The 18,832-nt window shown below is 49.2% G+C and overlaps 6 protein-coding genes across 6 annotated transcripts; 4 read left to right on the top strand and 2 right to left on the bottom strand.

Annotated features, from left to right (window-relative positions):
* The first annotated feature begins 2,303 nt into the window (after window positions 1–2,303).
* M431DRAFT_502215 (hypothetical protein) lies at window positions 2,304–3,264 on the top strand. The gene has a single exon (XM_024918125.1). The coding sequence runs from the start codon at window positions 2,326–2,328 to the stop codon at window positions 3,178–3,180; it is 855 nt and encodes a 284-aa protein (XP_024779771.1). The 5' UTR covers window positions 2,304–2,325; the 3' UTR covers window positions 3,181–3,264.
* Window positions 3,265–4,569: 1,305 nt separating this feature from the next.
* On the top strand, window positions 4,570–6,638 carry M431DRAFT_103277 (hypothetical protein). Its single transcript, XM_024911513.1, has 3 exons — window positions 4,570–5,476; window positions 5,532–6,395; window positions 6,457–6,638. Exons 1-3 carry the CDS (start codon window positions 5,060–5,062, stop codon window positions 6,538–6,540), a joined length of 1,365 nt encoding a protein of 454 aa, XP_024779772.1. The 5' UTR covers window positions 4,570–5,059; the 3' UTR covers window positions 6,541–6,638.
* A 42-nt stretch (window positions 6,639–6,680) lies between these two features.
* On the bottom strand, window positions 6,681–8,603 carry M431DRAFT_71962 (glycoside hydrolase family 27 protein; the record flags this gene model as incomplete). Its single annotated transcript, XM_024921970.1, has 2 exons — window positions 6,681–7,520; window positions 7,578–8,603. The coding sequence occupies 2 exons, from the start codon at window positions 8,601–8,603 to the stop codon at window positions 6,681–6,683; spliced, it is 1,866 nt and encodes a 621-aa protein (XP_024779773.1).
* A 1,646-nt stretch (window positions 8,604–10,249) lies between these two features.
* On the top strand, window positions 10,250–13,180 carry M431DRAFT_488862 (glycoside hydrolase family 2 protein; the record flags this gene model as incomplete). Its single annotated transcript, XM_024916615.1, has 3 exons — window positions 10,250–10,506; window positions 10,596–10,810; window positions 10,890–13,180. 3 exons carry the CDS (start codon window positions 10,250–10,252, stop codon window positions 13,178–13,180), a joined length of 2,763 nt encoding a protein of 920 aa, XP_024779774.1.
* Window positions 13,181–13,330: 150 nt separating this feature from the next.
* M431DRAFT_71070 (hypothetical protein) lies at window positions 13,331–15,130 on the bottom strand (the record flags this gene model as incomplete). Its single annotated transcript, XM_024921854.1, has 1 exon — window positions 13,331–15,130. One exon carries the CDS (start codon window positions 15,128–15,130, stop codon window positions 13,331–13,333), a length of 1,800 nt encoding a protein of 599 aa, XP_024779775.1.
* A 1,700-nt stretch (window positions 15,131–16,830) lies between these two features.
* M431DRAFT_72717 (hypothetical protein) lies at window positions 16,831–17,829 on the top strand (the record flags this gene model as incomplete). The annotated part of the gene is made up of 2 exons (XM_024922059.1): window positions 16,831–17,519; window positions 17,589–17,829. 2 exons carry the CDS (start codon window positions 16,831–16,833, stop codon window positions 17,827–17,829), a joined length of 930 nt encoding a protein of 309 aa, XP_024779776.1.
* Window positions 17,830–18,832: the final 1,003 nt, after the last annotated feature.

Here is an 18,832-nt window from a genome sequence, read left to right on the forward strand (position 1 = left end):
CATGGAATCGTTGTTTGTAAGCTCAGCCTATATAAACTGATATCAAGTTCCTCGATGCATGTTGCTGAGCTTTGAAAGTAGCGACGATCGGATCGTGTAGATCTATCTTGTATTCCCTTTCAATCTCAATGGTTGCTACAATTTCCCGACAATCTCTTATTAAGCTCCTAGTCATCGTACTCCGACTGGTGGGTCAGTCGATAAAGGAGTGGTCTGTAGGATTCATCATTCACGGCCTAGTGTAACGACAAGGATATTCGGGTACATTTATTGCCCCTATCAAAAATCGCACGGAGGTGACGCGGCTTGCAATCTCTCACGATATACAGTTTGTCTTCCCCCCTCTCGAACAATATTTCCTTTATTGGTCGGATGTAATTAGGTGTGTCCTATTTACATAATACGACTTAAATACGCACAGAATGATATTTTAATAGATACTAAATTATTCCAGTAAAAGATGCACCCCGCCATTTTGAAGTCCTGGTCAAATCCTTGGCAGCGGCGTGGGGTCCTTGAGTGTCTCTTGTTATTCCAGTAATACCTTATATGGTATGTGTTGCATCACGTACCAAATTGTATCGTGCAAATTGCCAAATTAGGCATTACCCGAATGCACATAGTTCAAAACGATAGGAAAGCTGTAATACCATCTATTGACTATAATATGACACGGCGAACGTAGCATGGTAAGCGTGCTTGTGTGGTAAGCATAGCGGAGTCATCGTAGGGTAGTATGCCGTAGCAGTCTTTCGTATACCTATTCCGATATACTTTTATTATCAGGCTCTTCATTCCTTGTAGTCGCGCTCATTGCGCTCATCATTCTATTTTGCTACTATAATATGCAGGGAATGAAGCAGCGACAGCAGCCTTTCGCATTCTACTTCGCTTCCTACTAGAGGAATTCGACTGCCGCGAATTATGAATAGTAAGATTGACGGGAACACTGAGTTTGAACAATTCTTTTGCTCCTTCAGAAAAATAAAAGAAAATAGACAAGGAAATTCTACTGTGAATCACTTAGCTAGAAATTTATGCTAGATAGTGGCTAACTGGCTATTCAACACACTTCAACATCCTGATATCCATACGTATTAATTGAGCTGTGAGGGCACCGAGTCTTCAGTCAGATTACATAACTAACATCCTGGATCAATGGACAGTGGTGCGGACTTGGTCGAGACCGAAACCCGCAGTCGAGGTGGGTCGGACGGGTAGATCAAAGATGCAGTGACATAATGACACACATGCTATAACTGGCAATAGATGCTGGAAGGCTTGGGTAATCAACATTATGATACGAAAGATTCCAAATGAATAATGGATTTCGTGCGACACGCCTGATACACCCCGGCTGGAAAGATTAGGTGCTACTTAAAAGCTACAAGCCGCAGAATTACTATCCTATGCCGCCTGCAACGGTGGGTGCCAAGTTCAATCATAACAACCATGAACTTATAGGACAAGGTCATTGTTAATACTCAAACTATGGGGAAATAGTAATCATGCTTAAAGATGTATTCCACTTTCCTCACAAGGCCTGCTCCAATGATATTCCACGAATCGGAGCAACTCGGGTATCTGCAGCCCCCAACTACAGGTACATCTAGGTTGAGCTTTTAACAAGATACCTACACCAGCGGGAAGGATGAAGGATTCCACATGCTATCAGATAGTAGCCGAAACCTCAACCGCTAACCATAAGGAGTAAAAGATTATATATGAAGTGCCAACGGCAAGTGAAAATCCGTCCGAAAGGAGCTCGAAAATCACCGCTAGTGCCGCACCTCCCGCACCTCCCGCACCCACTCATGATCAGCGCCGGGATCATAAGCTTATAACGTGCTTTCAATATATATATAGGTTTATGGACATCAACAAGGATACATCTAGCTTCATTCTACGCGATGGAGCCATCTATGCAAGATTACTCCATGACATTCGCACACAGACGCAACAGATTCGCACAACTGTCTCTCATCTTCCAGACAATGCCAACAGTTGTCAGTTTGGTGTACGCTTGGCATACTATACGCCAACACAGTGACATGTTGCTGTAGTATTTGGCGGGGAGTAATTCCCACAGATTCGTCACTCGGAAAATTAACCCTCTAAAATCTTCCACAATGAGTTTAGCCACTGTTTCTCAAGATCGCCGTTGCTTTGTAAGAGATGTTGAAGTTGCATTCGGTATTTATTGGCCGTCTTCATACAAATTAATCGTTGGATAGAGATAACACACTATAAAGAGCCGGACCCCAATCGAGGTGAAAGCTTTTAATTCTGTCCCATCTTTATCCGTTTCATTGACTATACAAAACCATGGCCTCATTTGCTACCACTCACGTTAAGCCTTACGAGGCCCTCACCAAGGCTGTGGCAGCTAATCCACTGACTGGAAAATCTGCTCTCATCACAGGCGCCGGCCGAGGCGTAGGAGAGCACATCACACGTGAGCTTGCGGCAGCGGGTGTATCTCGAATTGCTCTCGTCGGTCGTGACCTTGAGCGCCTAAACAAGACCAAGAAGAACTTTCAAGAGGCTTTTCCTAAGACCACATTTGAGGCGTTCTCAGCCGATATTACGGATGAAGCAAAGATTGCCTCCATCTTCAAGGAGTTTGGGGCTCCTGATATCGTGATAAACAACGCCGGCCACTTTCCTGACGAGGGGCCGTTCATTAAGGAGGATTTGAAGAGCTGGTGGAAAGGCTTCGAGATCAACATTCTAGGGACGGCAATCGTCACACAACAATTCCTTCGAGCCAAGCCCGAAGGCAAGAGTGCCACCGTTATCAGCCTTTCCACCATCGGTATTCACATGCGATTTCCACTTCCTGGATGGTCAGGGTACGCTACCAGTAAAATGGGCCAAGCACGGGTCTTTGAGCTGCTCCGTTTCGAGCATCCTGAGGTTCGGTTCATCAACGTCCACCCCGGCAGCGTCGAGACCGATGGCTATGCTAAGACGGGTCTTCCGGCGCCTCCTAACGGTATGACGGATGGAAAGCTTACAGGGCAATTTTTTGCTTGGCTTGCTTCTGATGAGGCAGAGTTTTTGAGTGGGAGATTTGTTTGGGCAGACTGGGACGTGGATGAGCTCAAGGCCAAGAAGGAGCAGATTATCAACGATGACTTGTTACTTACGACAATCGATGGATTAGTCAAGGGTTTCTAAAGTACATGATGCACAATACCTGATGGATCTCATGCCTATATATAGTCCACTTGAATGATACTCCGTATGCCGTTTCGATTTGAATTGATACTACAATATTAAGACTTTATTTCCTATAAATTGATCTCCAATGCCGAATGAAATAACAATCGTGGCCAATGTTCTATACTCTTCAACATGCAGGTACCTCTGAATATGGGGGTACGTATTATTGAGATTAGATACGGAGATTCCGGATTCCGGCGATGAGATAATCAAGCTAGGGGCCGCGTGTTTTGATATTCATCATGTCAACGATGCCGATATTTTCTCCGCCGCATATAATGTTCAATATTGGCATCTTAGAGACATAATAAATCCCCGGGGATGTTTATGACTCGGGGGCCAATATATGATGCGCACTAGCCTCCGACTTTGAAGATCATCTCACGCCGGTACCTGGGCATTGCCTCTTTCGTTACGCGTCACTTAACGACATCTCAATCACTAGATTCTTGTTTTTGACTTACAAAATCAGGAAAAAAAATATATGCCAAGAGAAATGCAAAAGATGGAAACCACCAAAAAGTCGGGAAAATGAACCTGTCAGAAATGCCAACATAATTATGACATCTCCTTCATGCAAAAAACAAGACAACATCATCGCGCATACACATCCTGGCGATTTACATGTTATGAATATATTGACATTGTCATTCATTCTCACGCTCATCGTGATTCAACGTACACGCGGCTCCAATCACTTGGTCTCACATTTGGTTCTGACACTTTAGTGAACAAGCCATGACAGCTTATTTGACAACCTTACTATACTTAGAAATAGAGCTAAACACCTATCTCATCGCATACTGAAACAGGGGCCGCATAAGCTATGATTCAAGTGGCGATAAGTCGCGAACTAATAGGACAGATACACTGCGGGGTGCCAGTGCTCAGACAACCATCTGTTTCGCCTGTTAGTGCGAGCCGCTTGTGCCGGATGAAGTCATCTCCACTTTCGGATATCTATGCTGGAAACAATGATGACGGCAGAACACAAAAGAGAGATTATGAGAGCCGGATATGACGTTCTCGGAATAGCGTCATGCCCGTGATGAACATACGCAGCTGAAAACAAGTTGAGACACAGCCCACGGGCTCAACTCACGGGCGAATCTGGAACCCAATCCAGCCATCTAGAACTCGAGATGTGCCTCGCCATTGGCTGGCTAAAGTCTGTGCGACTCCAGCGGCTGTGGAACACCCGGGCCGGGCCTTGATACCAAATGAGTGCAACGCCTTTGCCGCTACTCGGCACTCGGCACTGCTGTCTCCGCACGCACTTTATGCGCCGTTCGAATCACAGCCACGAGAAGCCTGGACCTTGTTTCTCTTTCAGCTTCTCTTATAGGTTATGCCATTGCCCGCATTGAGTCTTGCAGCGTCACACTGACGGAAGCAGATGGGATGACGAAACAGGAGAAAGGGCAGAAGAGCCCGCATCATGCGGTGCGACACAACACGCGCAGCCAGTCATATGGCGGGAATCTGGTGATGCTACGGTAAAACGCGCGTTAGAGTGGAAGGCAACAACATAATCGGACGCTTGTCATGCGCCTGATAAGGCGGAGGGCCAATGTGACGATCTGATATGCACTGACGGAGCACTGCGTATGTATTGGGATATAACTTTTGAGCAGCGTTGAATTGTTTGAACAGGACGAAGCTCGACGTGATATAAATAAATCCACATTCCCCGCGTGCTATTCTAGGGTATAAAGAAGTTCAGTCCATCAGTCTGTCACAGAATTCACTCACTCACTTTGTAACCATCTCACTCATCGTCTTATTCCCATCAACTCACTCATAATCTCACCTAACTCACTTATTCACTCACAACATGGAGGCCATCTTCCAAGCCCAGGCCAAGTTCCGCCTCGACCGCGGCCTCCACAAAATCACCGCCATCCGCAACAAAAACTATAAGCGCCACGGCACAAAGTCCTACGTCTACCTCCTCAACCGCTTCGGCTTTGAGCCCACCAAGCCCGGCCCGTACTTCCAGGAGCACCGGGTTCACCAGCGGGGCCTCGTTCACCCAGACTACAACGCCCCCGTCGGTGGCCGCGTTCACATCACAAAGGCGCTGCACAAGAAGAAGAACCACCATGGAGCTCTTGATGCCAACGGAACGGAGAAGGGAGAAGTTGGCGCCGAGGATCAGCAGAATGACTCTGAGTACTTGTGCGAGGTTACTATTGGAACGCCCGGACAGAAGCTGCTGCTAGACTTTGACACCGGTTCATCAGATCTCTGGGTGAGTTCATCCCTCTAATTTTCAGGACACAACTGAAGCTAACAACAGTAATCAGGTCTTCTCCACAGAACTCAGCAAGAGCCTCCAAAAGAACCACACCATCTTCAACCCATCTGAATCCTCCACATTCAAGAAGCTCTCCGGCCAGACCTGGCAAATCTCCTACGGCGACGGCTCCTCCGCCTCCGGCGACTGCGGCTCCGACAACGTCACCATCGGCGGCCTCACCATCAAGAACCAGACCGTCGAGCTCGCCTCCAAGCTCGCCGCGCAATTCGCCCAGGGCACCGGCGATGGTCTTCTGGGTCTTGCTTGGCCGTCCATCAACACTGTTGCTACGAATGGACGATCTACTCCTGCTAACACGCCTGTTGCGAACATGATTACTCAGGATGATGTTCCTAGCAACGCAGAGCTGTTCACTGCTGCGTTCTACAGCGAGCGTGATGCAAATGCAGAGTCCTTCTACACCTTTGGCTACATCGATCAGGATCTTGTCACAGTCTCTGGCCAAGACATCGCCTGGACTGACGTCGACAACTCCCAAGGCTTCTGGATGTTCCCCTCAACTAGCTCTTCCGTCAATGGCCAGGCCATCTCACAATCCGGCAACTCTGCCATCGCCGATACCGGAACCACCCTCGCTCTCGTCTCAGACGAGGTCTGCGATGCTCTGTACAAGGCCATTCCCGGAGCTACTTACGACGACCAACAGCAAGGCTACGTCTTCCCCATGAGCACCGACGTGTCAAGCCTCCCCGAATTCAAGGTTTCCGTTGGAGACACTCAGTTTGTCATCCAGCCTGAGGATCTGGCGTTTGCCCCAGCAGACGACAACAACTGGTACGGTGGTGTTCAGTCCAGGGGAAGCAACCCCTTTGACATTCTCGGCGACGTGTTCCTGAAGTCTGTTTATGCGGTGAGTCTTGAGATCTCTGCACCCTCGTTTTTGGATAATAAGCATGCTAATTAAAAACTAGATCTTCGATCAGGGTAACCAGCGATTCGGTGCGGTTCCCAAGATCCAGGCAACTCAGAACCTGAACTCTTCTTCCGCTCAGTAAATATTGACGCCAAGTGCGTCACATTCGTTCGCATAATTGCGAGATATAGTGTACTTGTGAATTAGCAACAGACATGCAGGCAATAAATTCGTTATGCTATTACTACTCAAACATTCTAATCGTCTCTAAACTCCCATAACCTAGTTCTTGGTCAAATGCAGTAGTTGCGACTCACCCTCAGTCAGGTAAGCAGTGTAGTAGTTGTCCACCTTGGTCGAGTTACCCGACCACACATCAGTAAACTTCCACTGTGAGCAGCTCAGACCAAGAGCAGCCAAGGAAACAGTCACCGTCTGTCTTCCATACAGCTGAGTGTTGAAGCCTCCAGAACCCTGATCAGGTCCCAGGTTGGCAATCAAAACGTAAGCCTCCTTGCCGTTGTCACTAGGTCCACCGATCCAGGCCTGCAGCTGCTGAGCAAGGTTGTTACCAGTGCGAGGGTTTCGGGGCTGCATGGGGTACTTGGCGAAGAAGTCAGCGGCAGCGATAGACTGGGGGCTAGTCAGAAGCTTCCAGCCAAGCGCGTCGGTCTGAGTAAGATCGTTGCCGAGAATCAGGTTGGCTCCAGCACCGAGCCAGTGGTTCATGACGGTAGTTCGCATGGTGTCGTTGACGCCGACCAGCTTTGTAGGGCCAGCAGCAAACAGGTTGTCCATGTCAGGGTAGATGGTTAAAGGCTGGTTTCGCTGAAGCTGCAGGCCAATGTATTGGCGGTAGTTGTCAATGGCGCGCTGAGCAACTGACCAGGCCAAAAACGTCTCGTGGCCATAGTTGTTGATGTCCTGGTCGGTACGCATGGACTCGGACAATCCACTCCAGACAGGCAGCCAGGTCTCGTTACGGCAAAGCTTCCACGAGATGTTCAGGCGGATGTTCTTACCCGTCTTGGCGATGGCCTTTTGGTACGCCACGACGGCGTCAGAGTTTTGGCATCCCAGCATGGCGCCGTTCTGAGGAGAACCAGGGGTAATGTAGTCGAGCTGCCGGGTTTGTCAGTTGTCATCTCATCATGTGGATTTTCCATCTTTAGTACTCACCTTGATCATGTCAACACCCCAAGAGGCCCACAGAGCTACAGTAGAATCGTGCCACTGCTGAACACCGTCCTTGCTGTAATCAAACTGGCACAGAATCTGGTCAAAGTTGCCGTTAAAGACGGATCCGACAGTAATGTCAGTGCCCAAGATGGTCTTGTTGGCAGCCTGGCAGGGCACACCAGGAGTAATGTAAAGACCAAACTTCAAGCCCTTGTTGTGTAGCCACGGGCCGAGCTGGGGCATGTTAAAGCGAGTCGTGTTGTAGGTGATGCGGCCGTGGGGGTCGACCGTGTCGAACGACTGCCAGCCAGAGTCAAGACTGCACATGTCATAGCCAGCAGCCTTGAACTTGGGGTTGGCCAAAACACCGCACTGGGTTTCGACAAACTTTTGCGTATAGTACAGACCGGACTGGCCAGCAAAAGACGGGATAAGCGTGGAGCCATTGGTCAAAGCTTGAGCTCCATACGTGTTCCAGCCTCGAGCAGACTTGGTGAAGCCATTCTTCGTCTTCACCGTCTTCAAAACCTTCAATGGGCCACCAGCAGGCTTGGGCTGAGGGTAGCAGTCTGGCAGCGAAGAGTCACGGTCCTGCAGACAGTAAGGAGCAGGTCGAGTCTTGATGGCGCCGTTTCCAGCCTCGCTGGTGTAACAAGCACCGCTAGTCCAGAGCCAGTACCATTGGTTGTCGCTCCAGCCCCAAGTTGCACTTGTCGAGCCGCTCAAGAGACAGAGGTCAACCATGCTCTTGAAAGAGACGCTGACGTCGCTGTTCTGGGCCGAACCAACGGCTCCCGTGTTGGCCTGCTGCTGCATGCTGATGTTGTCGCCATTGCAGTCGACTGTTGAGGGACTGGCTGACAACTTGGCGATGCAGTTCTGGATGTCGTTGTAGCACTGCTCCGTGAAGTAGACGGAACCAGGCGTGTAAGAGGCGTCAGAACAATGGGCCGTGCCGGTGTTTGTTCCAGCGACGGGCTGGAGCAGCGCGGCCGCCGCAAGAGAGAGAACAACGGCTGATGCCATGGTGGTGTAAAGACTTTGTTGCGCTTGCACGCTCTGTCGTTGAAAGCCTTGTCCTGTCTTGTCCTGTCGTTGTCAGAGTTGTAAAACTCTTGAACAAATGGGAACGTCTCCTTGCGAAGACTATTATTTATAACAAGTGCTTCCCCGGCGCGCCTTTACTATCGGAAGCCGGCGAGACTGACGGCAAAAGGCACGGAGAAGGCTGTCAGACTAGTGGACGGAGCAGAGTAAATAGTCTTGCTCGACTTGTCCCGAAGCTCACAAGGTGCGGAAAGCCTCTCCGCAACTTTCGCCAGGCAAAAGCTCAAGTAAATATTCATTCCTCCACTTCCGCCGTGTCTGTGCTAGTGGCATGTTTCTCCACGGCAAAACCTTACCTAGTGCCCACGGATATATCTCCCATTTGCTGGGGGGAGGAGGAACTCAATGACATCTGGACAGGGCTCTCAATTGCCCAGCTTTTCCCCCCTCAAATCCATCCGAATGAAGCTCCATCAACCACTTCCGCCCGAATTATGTCCCATATTCGGCTGCTCTGTCACCAATGCCGAACAAATCCTCGTCCAACTCGTATAATTGTCTTGTCCGCTTTTCCCTTTGTTGTCTTCCCCGCGTTCAGCAACCTTCCTAATGGAGCATTGGCCCAGTCTACCCCTCAAGAAGCCATCCGTGAATCACTAATCTCCCCCATGGAGACCCCACGAATGAATTGAGTACCCCATGTATTACCCCATGATCGATTGCTTTTTTCTTTGCAAGCTCGGACTCGTAGTGCTGCTAGTGGTATGACTGAAGCCAGGGGTAGATTGCTGTTTTCATATCTAGTTCCTGGCTTCAAATGGAGCCCTCGAATCGCCTTATTCGCCGATGACATGTGCTTCTAACCAACAATCCTCTAGCTGGCTGTCGCTTCAGCCTTTGTCATTCGAGTTCGAGTTCCACTAGAGCTAATCCCCCACAGAAGCTCTCATAAGCCCAAGTTAGCCTTGGTTAACTCCGTAAAAAGTGGACTCGTCATTTCGGAAAAGCTCACAAGGCCAAGAAAAAAGAGGCACGACGGGTAATTGGGCTGTCACTGCGAAAGCCTAGCAGAGTTACCCGAAAGCCGATCAGCTACAGCTTCAAGGGCGAAAGCGAGCGTCATGTTTTCCGTTTCCTGATTTCATAAATATAACCATAATGGTAAAGTGTGGAGGCGGGGGGCTAGCGTTATGTGTATGCTTATGTGTAGTTCTTCATCATCGTCATCGGTCATTGGCTCCGGTAGTGTGAGCAGGGATTGAGATTGAGACACCCTCCTGGCGGAGAGAAAATCGGTATCAGGAAAGCACCGAAACGAGATGCATGATTCCCCAACTTTGTCATTTAATTTATTCCTGATATTTTTCGTTTACTCACACGGAAACTGTGCGAGGGCGGAATTGTCACGATGTAACAAGACGTGAATTCTCCAAGCTATGACAGCTCTCTGCAGGTTTCTCTTACGTGACGGAAACTGTGTCGTTATTGTGCTCTTCTTTATCCGCCTTGATATTGTCTGTTTGTATATATGCTCGGCGTTTCGCTGTCTAAGTTGAAAACCCGAAATAACAGCCATTGCCGACAACTCTCTTTGTCTAGAGTCTAGTTGCAAGAAACTTGGCACAATGGGCCGGTTCTTAGCAGCCCTCTCCCTTGTGGCGAGCTGCGTTAGCGCACAAAGCATCTTTAACCTGAGTGATGTTTCGTGGACGGTGAGCAACGGCGTCAACGCCACCGTGCCTGGCAAGCTGCCTTCACATGCTCATCTCGACTTGTTGGCGGCGGGCGTCATCGACGACCCCATCTATGGCTTCAATGAGTGGAACCAATTCTGGGTCCAGAGAATGAACTGGACATATACGTCTGGACCGCTCAAAGGACTGTAAGTACCTTGGTCTAATTCAACGGCTGTGGGTTACAAGTTGTGATTTTGAAGCTGACTGGAGCATCCACAAACAGCAAGTCTGGAAGCGGATTGACTTCATGGCTTGTCTTTGAAGGTCTCGACACTTTCTGTGAGATCAAGCTCTGCGGTCAGAAAGTCGGCGATACAAAGAACCAGTTCCGCAAATACACATTCGACGTCAGCGACATTCTCCCCCAGTGCAAGGGTGACCCAGTCCTCAGCTTGAACTTTGGTTCTGCGAGCAAGATTGTGCTCGACATTTCGCAGAGAAGCGATCTTGGTGCGTTGCAACCCTAATGGACACCTCATTCTCATATCCCTGCTTGGAAATCTTTCTGCTAACACTTGCTGATACTTAGCCACGGTCAACTCTGCCAACGGCTACAATGGACAGGAGTTCCAGGGCCGCACTTACATGCGAAAGCAAGAGAGTGACTTTGGCTGGGATTGGGGCCCAGTGTTTGGACCAGCCGGACCATGGCGCCCAGCATACATTGTCCAAAAGGCCAAGACGGATCCCGTGTACATTACCAACACGGCCATTGACATTTTCCGCCAGGGACAGATGCCCAACCTTTCGCCTGATCAGTCCAAGCCTTGGGTGTTCAACGCCAGTATCGATTACATCGGCGATCTCCCCAAGGGCTCGCAGTTCCACATGAAGATTGTCGACAGCAAGGGTCACACTCTCAAGGAGGCTAACCTTGTTGACATTAGCCAGTCTGCCGGCACCATTACCGGAAACACCGTCATCAACAGCAAAGTTGACCTGTGGTGGCCTTCTGGCTATGGCGAGCAGCCCCTGTATACTGCAACTCTGTCTCTCATCAGCCCGGGAACCCCCAAGCATGCTACCGTAACTAAGCGCGTTGGTTTCCGCACCATTGTTCTCAACCTCAACGCCATTACTCCTGAAGACAGGGCAAAGGGTGTCGCTCCCGGAGCCAGCTGGAAGTTTGAGATCAACGGCCATGAGCTGTATGCCAAGGGCTCCAACTTTGTCCCTCCCGATGTCTTCTGGCCTCGTGTCAACCAGACCAAGATCCAGCAGACTTTCGAGCTGGCTGTCAACTCCCACTTCAACATGCTGCGAATCTGGGCCTCCGGTGCCTATCTTCCCGACTGGGCGTATGATTTGGCTGACGAGATGGGACTGCTGCTCTGGTCCGAGTTCCAGTTCTCCGTAGCCTACTTCCCTGCCACTCCTGACTTCCTTGCCGAGTATGAAGCTGAGGCCTACTACAACACCCGCCGTGTGAACCACCACCCCAGTCTTGCTCTGTGGGCAGGAGGCAATGAGCTCGAGTATCTCATCTATGGCTGGTGGCTCAACCCCAGAAACAACACCCAGTTGGAGGACTATGAGACTATCTTCCAGCAGCATCTGGCCAAGTGTGTTTATGCCAACACCCATTCCATCAGCTATATCCCCTCGTCCACCTACCACGGCTATACCAAGCTTGACTTCAACTCGGTCAGCCCTCAAACTTCTCGATACGACTATATGGAGAGCCCGGATGCCGTGTACCTCGACACTGACTTTTACAATTATGATGGAACCATTGCCTTCCAGTACAGCGGCTATCCTGTCGGTCGTTTTGCTGACGAATTCGGATTCCCTTCCATGCCCTCTGTCTACTCTTGGCAAGAGGCCATTCCCGAGAGCGAGTTCAACTTTGACTCGTCCTACGTCCGCCACCATAACCGTCATCTGAGCAGTGGTAGTGACTGGTTCGCGCAATCGGCAGCCGGCATCAACCAGTTCACTGACAGTATCAAGCTGTGGTACCCGCTTCCAGAGCTTGCTGATCCCGTGGCCAACTTCACCGCCTGGACGTGGACCTCGCAGGTGTTCCAGGCTGACTACTACCAGGCCCAGATTGCCTTTTACCGCCGCGGATCAGGTCTTTCTAACCGCCAAATGGGTGCTTTGTACTGGCAGTTCAACGACATTTGGGTCGGCCCGACTTGGTCCAGCACTGAGCACAGTTTGCGCCAGAAGGTGGCCTACTATGCCGCCAAAGACATCTTCAACCCCGTCATCGTCTGGCCCTTTTACGACGAGGCCACTGATGTCTTGGAAGTCTGGGTCGTTTCTGACTTGTGGGACAAGGTTTCGGGAACTGCCACGCTCCAGTGGGTAGACTGGCACGGTAACCCTCTTGATGTTGATCCTCCTGTCGGTGTCAAGCCTGCCCATGATGGTTCGTTCAAGGTCAACTTTGATGTTCAGCCGATCAATGCCACCCGCCTGGTCACCTATCCTGCTCTGACCACCTTCTTCTCTTGCAAGAACCCGACATCCAATGCCTTGCTCTCCATCTCCATCAAGGCAGGAGAATACACACACACCAAGTTCTTCCACCAGCAGAGCCTTCGATTGAGCAGCATTGCCGATCCGGGTCTGGTCATGAGCAAGTCGCTCCACGGAAAGACTGCCCAGTTCAAGATTACCGCAACCAAGGGTGTGGCGGCGTGGGTCTGGGTTGACTACCCTACCACTGTCCGAGGATACTTTGACCAGAACGGTTTCTGGTTGAACAAGGGCGAGAGCCGCACAATTACCTTTACTGTGTGGGATGATTGGTCCTACGGTGCATGGATCAACGATGTTGTTCTCCGATCCATCTATGATAATGTGCATAATTAAATAAATAGATAATAGATAGTTGTCTATTTGAGCGAAACCTTTGTTAACTTTCCTGGAACGAGTGATGTGTGGAGTGTGAACAGCGATAGGTCATCCGTGATTGTGTGAAATGTATGGGCCATGGATGTTGTGACATGTGGCAACGTTGACTCATATCATATTTTCTAATTCTGTAATCGAAGGTTTTCTCGGCGCCAAAACCCGTACGTGCTCTATCAAGGCCGTGTCTTCGGTTTTGTTATTTGCGACAATGGCAAAGCGGCCGCTTCTCGATGTGGTATATCGTATCGAAATGTCTCCAATGTCGCGTCTCTGCCCAAAAGCAATGTTTCCCAGCTCCACTCCACCCTCTGAAGCGGCAATCATCAAATGACGCACATCTGCGACGTCGAAATCGGGTAGATCTTTCCATCCTCTAGTCCTAATGATCTCGACTAGGAACAACAAAATGATGACAATATTGACTACGAATACCGCAATGCTGTACTTCATCTCACCGACAGCCATGGCAGTCACCCGCAGTGTAGCGCTTGTGCTTTGAGTCAGATTGCCGACCATGAGCTGTGCCGCCGCATAGGCGCCCAGCATATCATCCGTCATGGCAGTAATGGAGTTTTCAACAGCAGCGAGGATAATTTTCGTCTCTGTCCAGTTGCTGGAATGACCCGGGGAGTCGGCATAGGTTCGGAAATCGGTGATGGAAGCATTGAATGCCGTCCCAACCGTTGAGATGTAAAGATTTGTCTCATCATTGGCAATCAGCTCAAATTGACGCAGTACGGTACCTTTGAGGCGTCTACTTGGATTTATATCTTTGACCGTCGTATCATTTGTGGCTTTGACGGTGATGTTTTGGCCCTGTAAATCCACCGTGACGTTGAATCGCGTTGGAACAAAGTCAATCTCGCACTGGATCTTGTCCAAAAATTTGTAGTTTGAGCCCGTCGCAAACGCCAAATATTTTCGAAGTGGATACTCATCAGCCGATTCATTGGCAAAATGAGAGACTCCAATAGAGACGATGCGGTCCATATCGTGGCCAATGTAATCTGAATATTCGGGTCCATTGTCACTGTCGGGTAGAGGTCCGCTCGCAGCGTACACCAAATCGACGACTGTTGGCGATAAGGAAAACTCGCTCGAAGTGTTGTAGATGCAGTTTGTATCGGCCTTGTATCCCACCTCTTGAAACGCATATCCGATCGCGAGCTTATTGCTAAGAATATCTTCGTCTGCCAATCCTGCTGACGAACCAATCCCGTAAGAGCGACCGATATACGTGAGTTTGGATCTGTCCATCTTTTGATGGACTCTGGTAGAGCCGTCGATAGTAGTCGCGGAGGAGGCGCTGGCGAGAAGACTTCCAAGTAGCTGATTGCCGACAGAATACGAAAACCGGCCCTTGAGATTTTGTATAGTGGCTCCTTCGCTACCAACCTCGGAAGGATACTCTTTGACGAGGGTGAAGTTCCCCCAGCTTGGAATAGCGACAGTGTGGTCGACGTCTTTCCATAGCTGGACCGGTGTAAGGGCAGCAGCCCAGAGCGCGGACAAGATCATTGTCAGGGCCACAAAGGCAGACAGAGGTAACAAAAAGCGAATTGGAAGACCGAGATCAATTCTTGGCTCCATGGCGTCAATCCAAGCCCTCAGAGTGTCTAGCTTTATGCTGCCGGCCGCGAGGTGCCTTCGGACTCCATAGTTGATGAGCCTGCATATCACCAAGACTTGGCAGAGCGAGAGTAAATTGGCAATCAGCTGCACAGCAAACTGTACGGACGGACGATTCGATTCGATGAAGTCGTGAAGAGAGCCTGAAAAAAGAATATTGTTAATCGACCAGTAGAGCAACACAGTGCTAATGGGCGTTGTCAAGAAGAGAGCTAAGAAATTGGCATGGCCGGAGGAGAAGAAGGTGAGGAATGCGCTGCTTGGCTTGGCGACAGTCATTCTGGCGGCGCAAATGGGAGAGCATTCATTTGGAGTAGATGGATAGGAAATGATGAGATGCGCACTCGTACTTCTTGGAGCTGCATGCCTGTATATATTTCCAGAGGGCTGCTGTATTTGGCCTGCAAATAGCCGCCCTGCGAAGCGCCTAGATGCTCCATCGTCATCTTTTAATAGGACAGCCTTGTTTGAGGGCACCCAACATGCATGTCCACCCCTGCAATTGTGCTCTGCTGTGCCTGGGCGGACAAATCACAGCAGAGCCTCGCCAGCACACTAGCAAGGTTCAACCCGCTATCTGGTAGGACAGAGAACGGCATCTTGTAGTAGGACAGAGAAATCAGTGGCCAAGTTCCACGCCCAGCTGGATGACGAAGTGAGGCGGGGTCCGAGCATCATCGCGGTTCCAAGGCTGCAAAGAAATCGGGTTGCCTGAACACAGAAGAGTCAGCTGTGCTCCTGTTAGCAACGTAGGAGAAATAAAAGAGACACCCACGTATGACACGGGCTTGATAATCTCCCAGGCTAAAACGATGCAATTGAGCAAGCCGAGCCGGAAGCCTTGACGGCACGATTGCTCGGAGGTTGCATTGCAGGCAAAAATCGTTTCAACGCATCAACGGTTGTTTCAATTCGTAACTGCATTCATCGCAGAATTTGGTGATCAAAGAAACAGGAGGATGAAATGAGCGTGCAAAGAGTGCCTTGTTATGATGATGAGTGTAGAGGAGAAATTCGGTGGGTGACGAAGAGAGGCATCGGGTGGGCAACCACGAATCGCTGATTACATAACCACAATTTTCGTGCACTCTCTCCCCTACAGATCTAGAGCTGAACACAAACAAAACATCTGCATTCAGATTAAACAAGGTAAAAAAGCTACTGTTACTATTGGATCCGTACATGGATATTCACCTTTACTACCGACTTATTACATTCAAAATCCCTAATTCCGAGGGTGAAGGACCATACGGTTACAGTCTCTCTCGGCCGTAAACATAAATAGGTAGGTACTCTTAATTATATCTTCATTTTCCTCCTCTACCTAGGTAGCATTTACATTGCTACATTGCTATACAAGAAGAAGTTACTGATACAAAATAAAATCGTCTACTCATAGCCAGAAAAATAAATACGACAAGCCATGCAACTGAAGATGACCCCTAACTGTGGCCACAGCAGCTAGGTCAAATGGGCCACTGACTTGTTCTCGCGCCGTGGTCCTTGTTAGGCAAGCTTAATTTCTCGTGATATGTTTATTGTTCGTTGAGCTAGTTTAAGGGAGCATTCCCCAGCTGCTAGCAGATGACTTTGAAGGATCTCGTGATACACATCCATAGATGGCTTGATACCTGGGCCGTGTCCACATTCAAGGAGTGCACACGTGGCTTTGTTCACTCCAAAGAATCTCATAAAATGCAGTCCAGTGAGTTTCTTTGGGCTTGCTTGACTGTAATTTACATCTGATAAGTATCTCCCAGCGGTCATCACTGGGAAAAGCTACCCCTCAAAGGCCCGCCACAATGAGATACGCCGAAAGCTTCAAGACAACCATTTCCACAAAGGCATATACACTTTTGTGCCGGGCCGATTTCTTGAAAAGTATTTAAAAAGAATAGAAAAAGAATAGCCAGTGCAGATCTTTGTTCTCTCGAATACCTAACCCCAAAACCCGAGTCATTTGGAGACAAATGTCAGCCATGGATATTTCTCCTGCACCACCTGCGTATTCCGCAGCTCCGATTATCGACCCATGTCGATGCACACATTATTCACCATGTGCTTGCCCTTCACTTCCGGAGCACGCGCAATGGCCTTTGCGAAGGCGAAGGGATGAATGGTCTCCAATGTGGCTGCAACAGCCCATCGACGACGAAGACCCTAATAAAATCATAGCCAAGATCATGAAGAAGGAGCGCTGGCGATATATGATGAAGGATATTAGAAATGCTTTTACGCACTTATTCTTCAATTCACAACGTTCTCATCAAGGACCACCCCCAGTACGGTCGTTCAGATGGTTGGTATCATGTCATTATTCTCCCGAGGACTATCAGTATGTGCGGACGCCCCCATGGCGAATGCTTGTGCGCCTATACTGCCACGACCTTCCCAAGGAGTTGAAAGATGAAAAGGACAGATGGTCGATGAGGTCGTGGCGAGACCATCCACCAAAAGTTTCGAATCAAATACGCGCCCGCGTAGAGTCAGATAATGCGCCTGCCGAAATAACATGCGGGCGACGATACGTCTTCTCGCTCATGTCTCCGGAAATGAGTCAATCTTTGGTGGGGGATTGGCTTGCTGTAGTCTACATTTGGGCTACAGATCGTAAGCGAGTAGAGAATACTGATGGAAGAGATTTGATTTCCCTCGGCAATCTCGTCGGGTAAGTGGTTGGATCCCATACGCTGCATCTAGCCTCCAATAATGCTCACACATTTTTGTGTTACTTTAGTATTCGTGCCTGGGAATGGGTCGATGCAGTTGACGCCCCTCATAAGACTCCCTATTTATTTTACGAACTCTCGCAAGAATCGGATCGTACGCTCAAGGATACAGTATTTGGTGGGCTGCCGTATGCAAATTATGATAGTCTTCCAATCCACCCGGAGGACCCTCTGCCGGCCAGACTTGCTGGATTACGGCGTTTGATGAACACGGAAGGAAGAGAGTTAGCGTCTGCGTATTACGATTAATTTGACATGCTTAGGATTGGTGCAGAGGAAGGGCTTTATTAGATTAAGCGATGCGTCGGCGCAATAGATCTCAGGCGTGGAAATTCCCTTCAATGTATGACAATATGTAGATGAAACAAGATGCAAGTCCCTCTTTTTGGCAACCACGCGACAGGATCTATTTCGATATGACTATGAGCACGCGCCCCAACCAAGCCGCTAATACAAAGCTCCAAGAGATGAAATCGGACTGGACTGAATGTCGCAATGGAAAATACACCCGCAAGAAGCATCGCAGGCGGGCCTCGGCCTCCCCAATAGACAAAGCCTTGGACTTTTCCGCCGGTGACGCCTTTGAGCGTTGTGACGTCGCCGTCGTGAATTTGCAAGACCAGCAAATAAATTGGGAGTGTCTTAAAATAGCAGCTGCGCATCGTACATATGGTGAGCAAAAAAACAGAGACAGAGAGCAGGAGGAAGGCCCTTTGGAAGCGATGGTAGATCAGGCAGGAGATCCCAAAACAAATTGACTTTAATACAAGATGATAAGGGAAAGTCATACCGAACCATTGAAGGATGATAAATACCAGTGAGCAGCCGAAAATTTTGACCCTTGGACTGAACATCAACATCAACATCAACACTAGTGGCGACATCAACATTCCGAGCACTGACGCCATCTTGCACCGAACATCGACATTTGTCACAGCAGCAGCAACAGCATCAACATATCAACAGCAGCAGCAACAACATCAACATTCACCAGAGCAGCAGCAACAGCAACAGCAACAGCAACAGCATCAGCGTAATGAGGTAAGTTATTCTATACTCATTCGACTTTACTACATTGATACGGTCCTATTCTTATTGTATTCGCGTTCTATATTTTTCTATCTCTATGTCTATTGTATTCCTGTTCTTACTTATTCCCGTCCTCTTTATCTTTATTCCTGTCTTTTCTTTTACTTATGTCTACCCCCATCCCCTTTCTATTCCCATTCCATTCTTATTCTTTTTGTGCCAT

Source organism: Trichoderma harzianum (assembly GCF_003025095.1).
Source record: "Trichoderma harzianum CBS 226.95 unplaced genomic scaffold M431scaffold_1, whole genome shotgun sequence".
NCBI classification, from domain to species: Eukaryota; Fungi; Ascomycota; class Sordariomycetes; order Hypocreales; family Hypocreaceae; genus Trichoderma; species Trichoderma harzianum.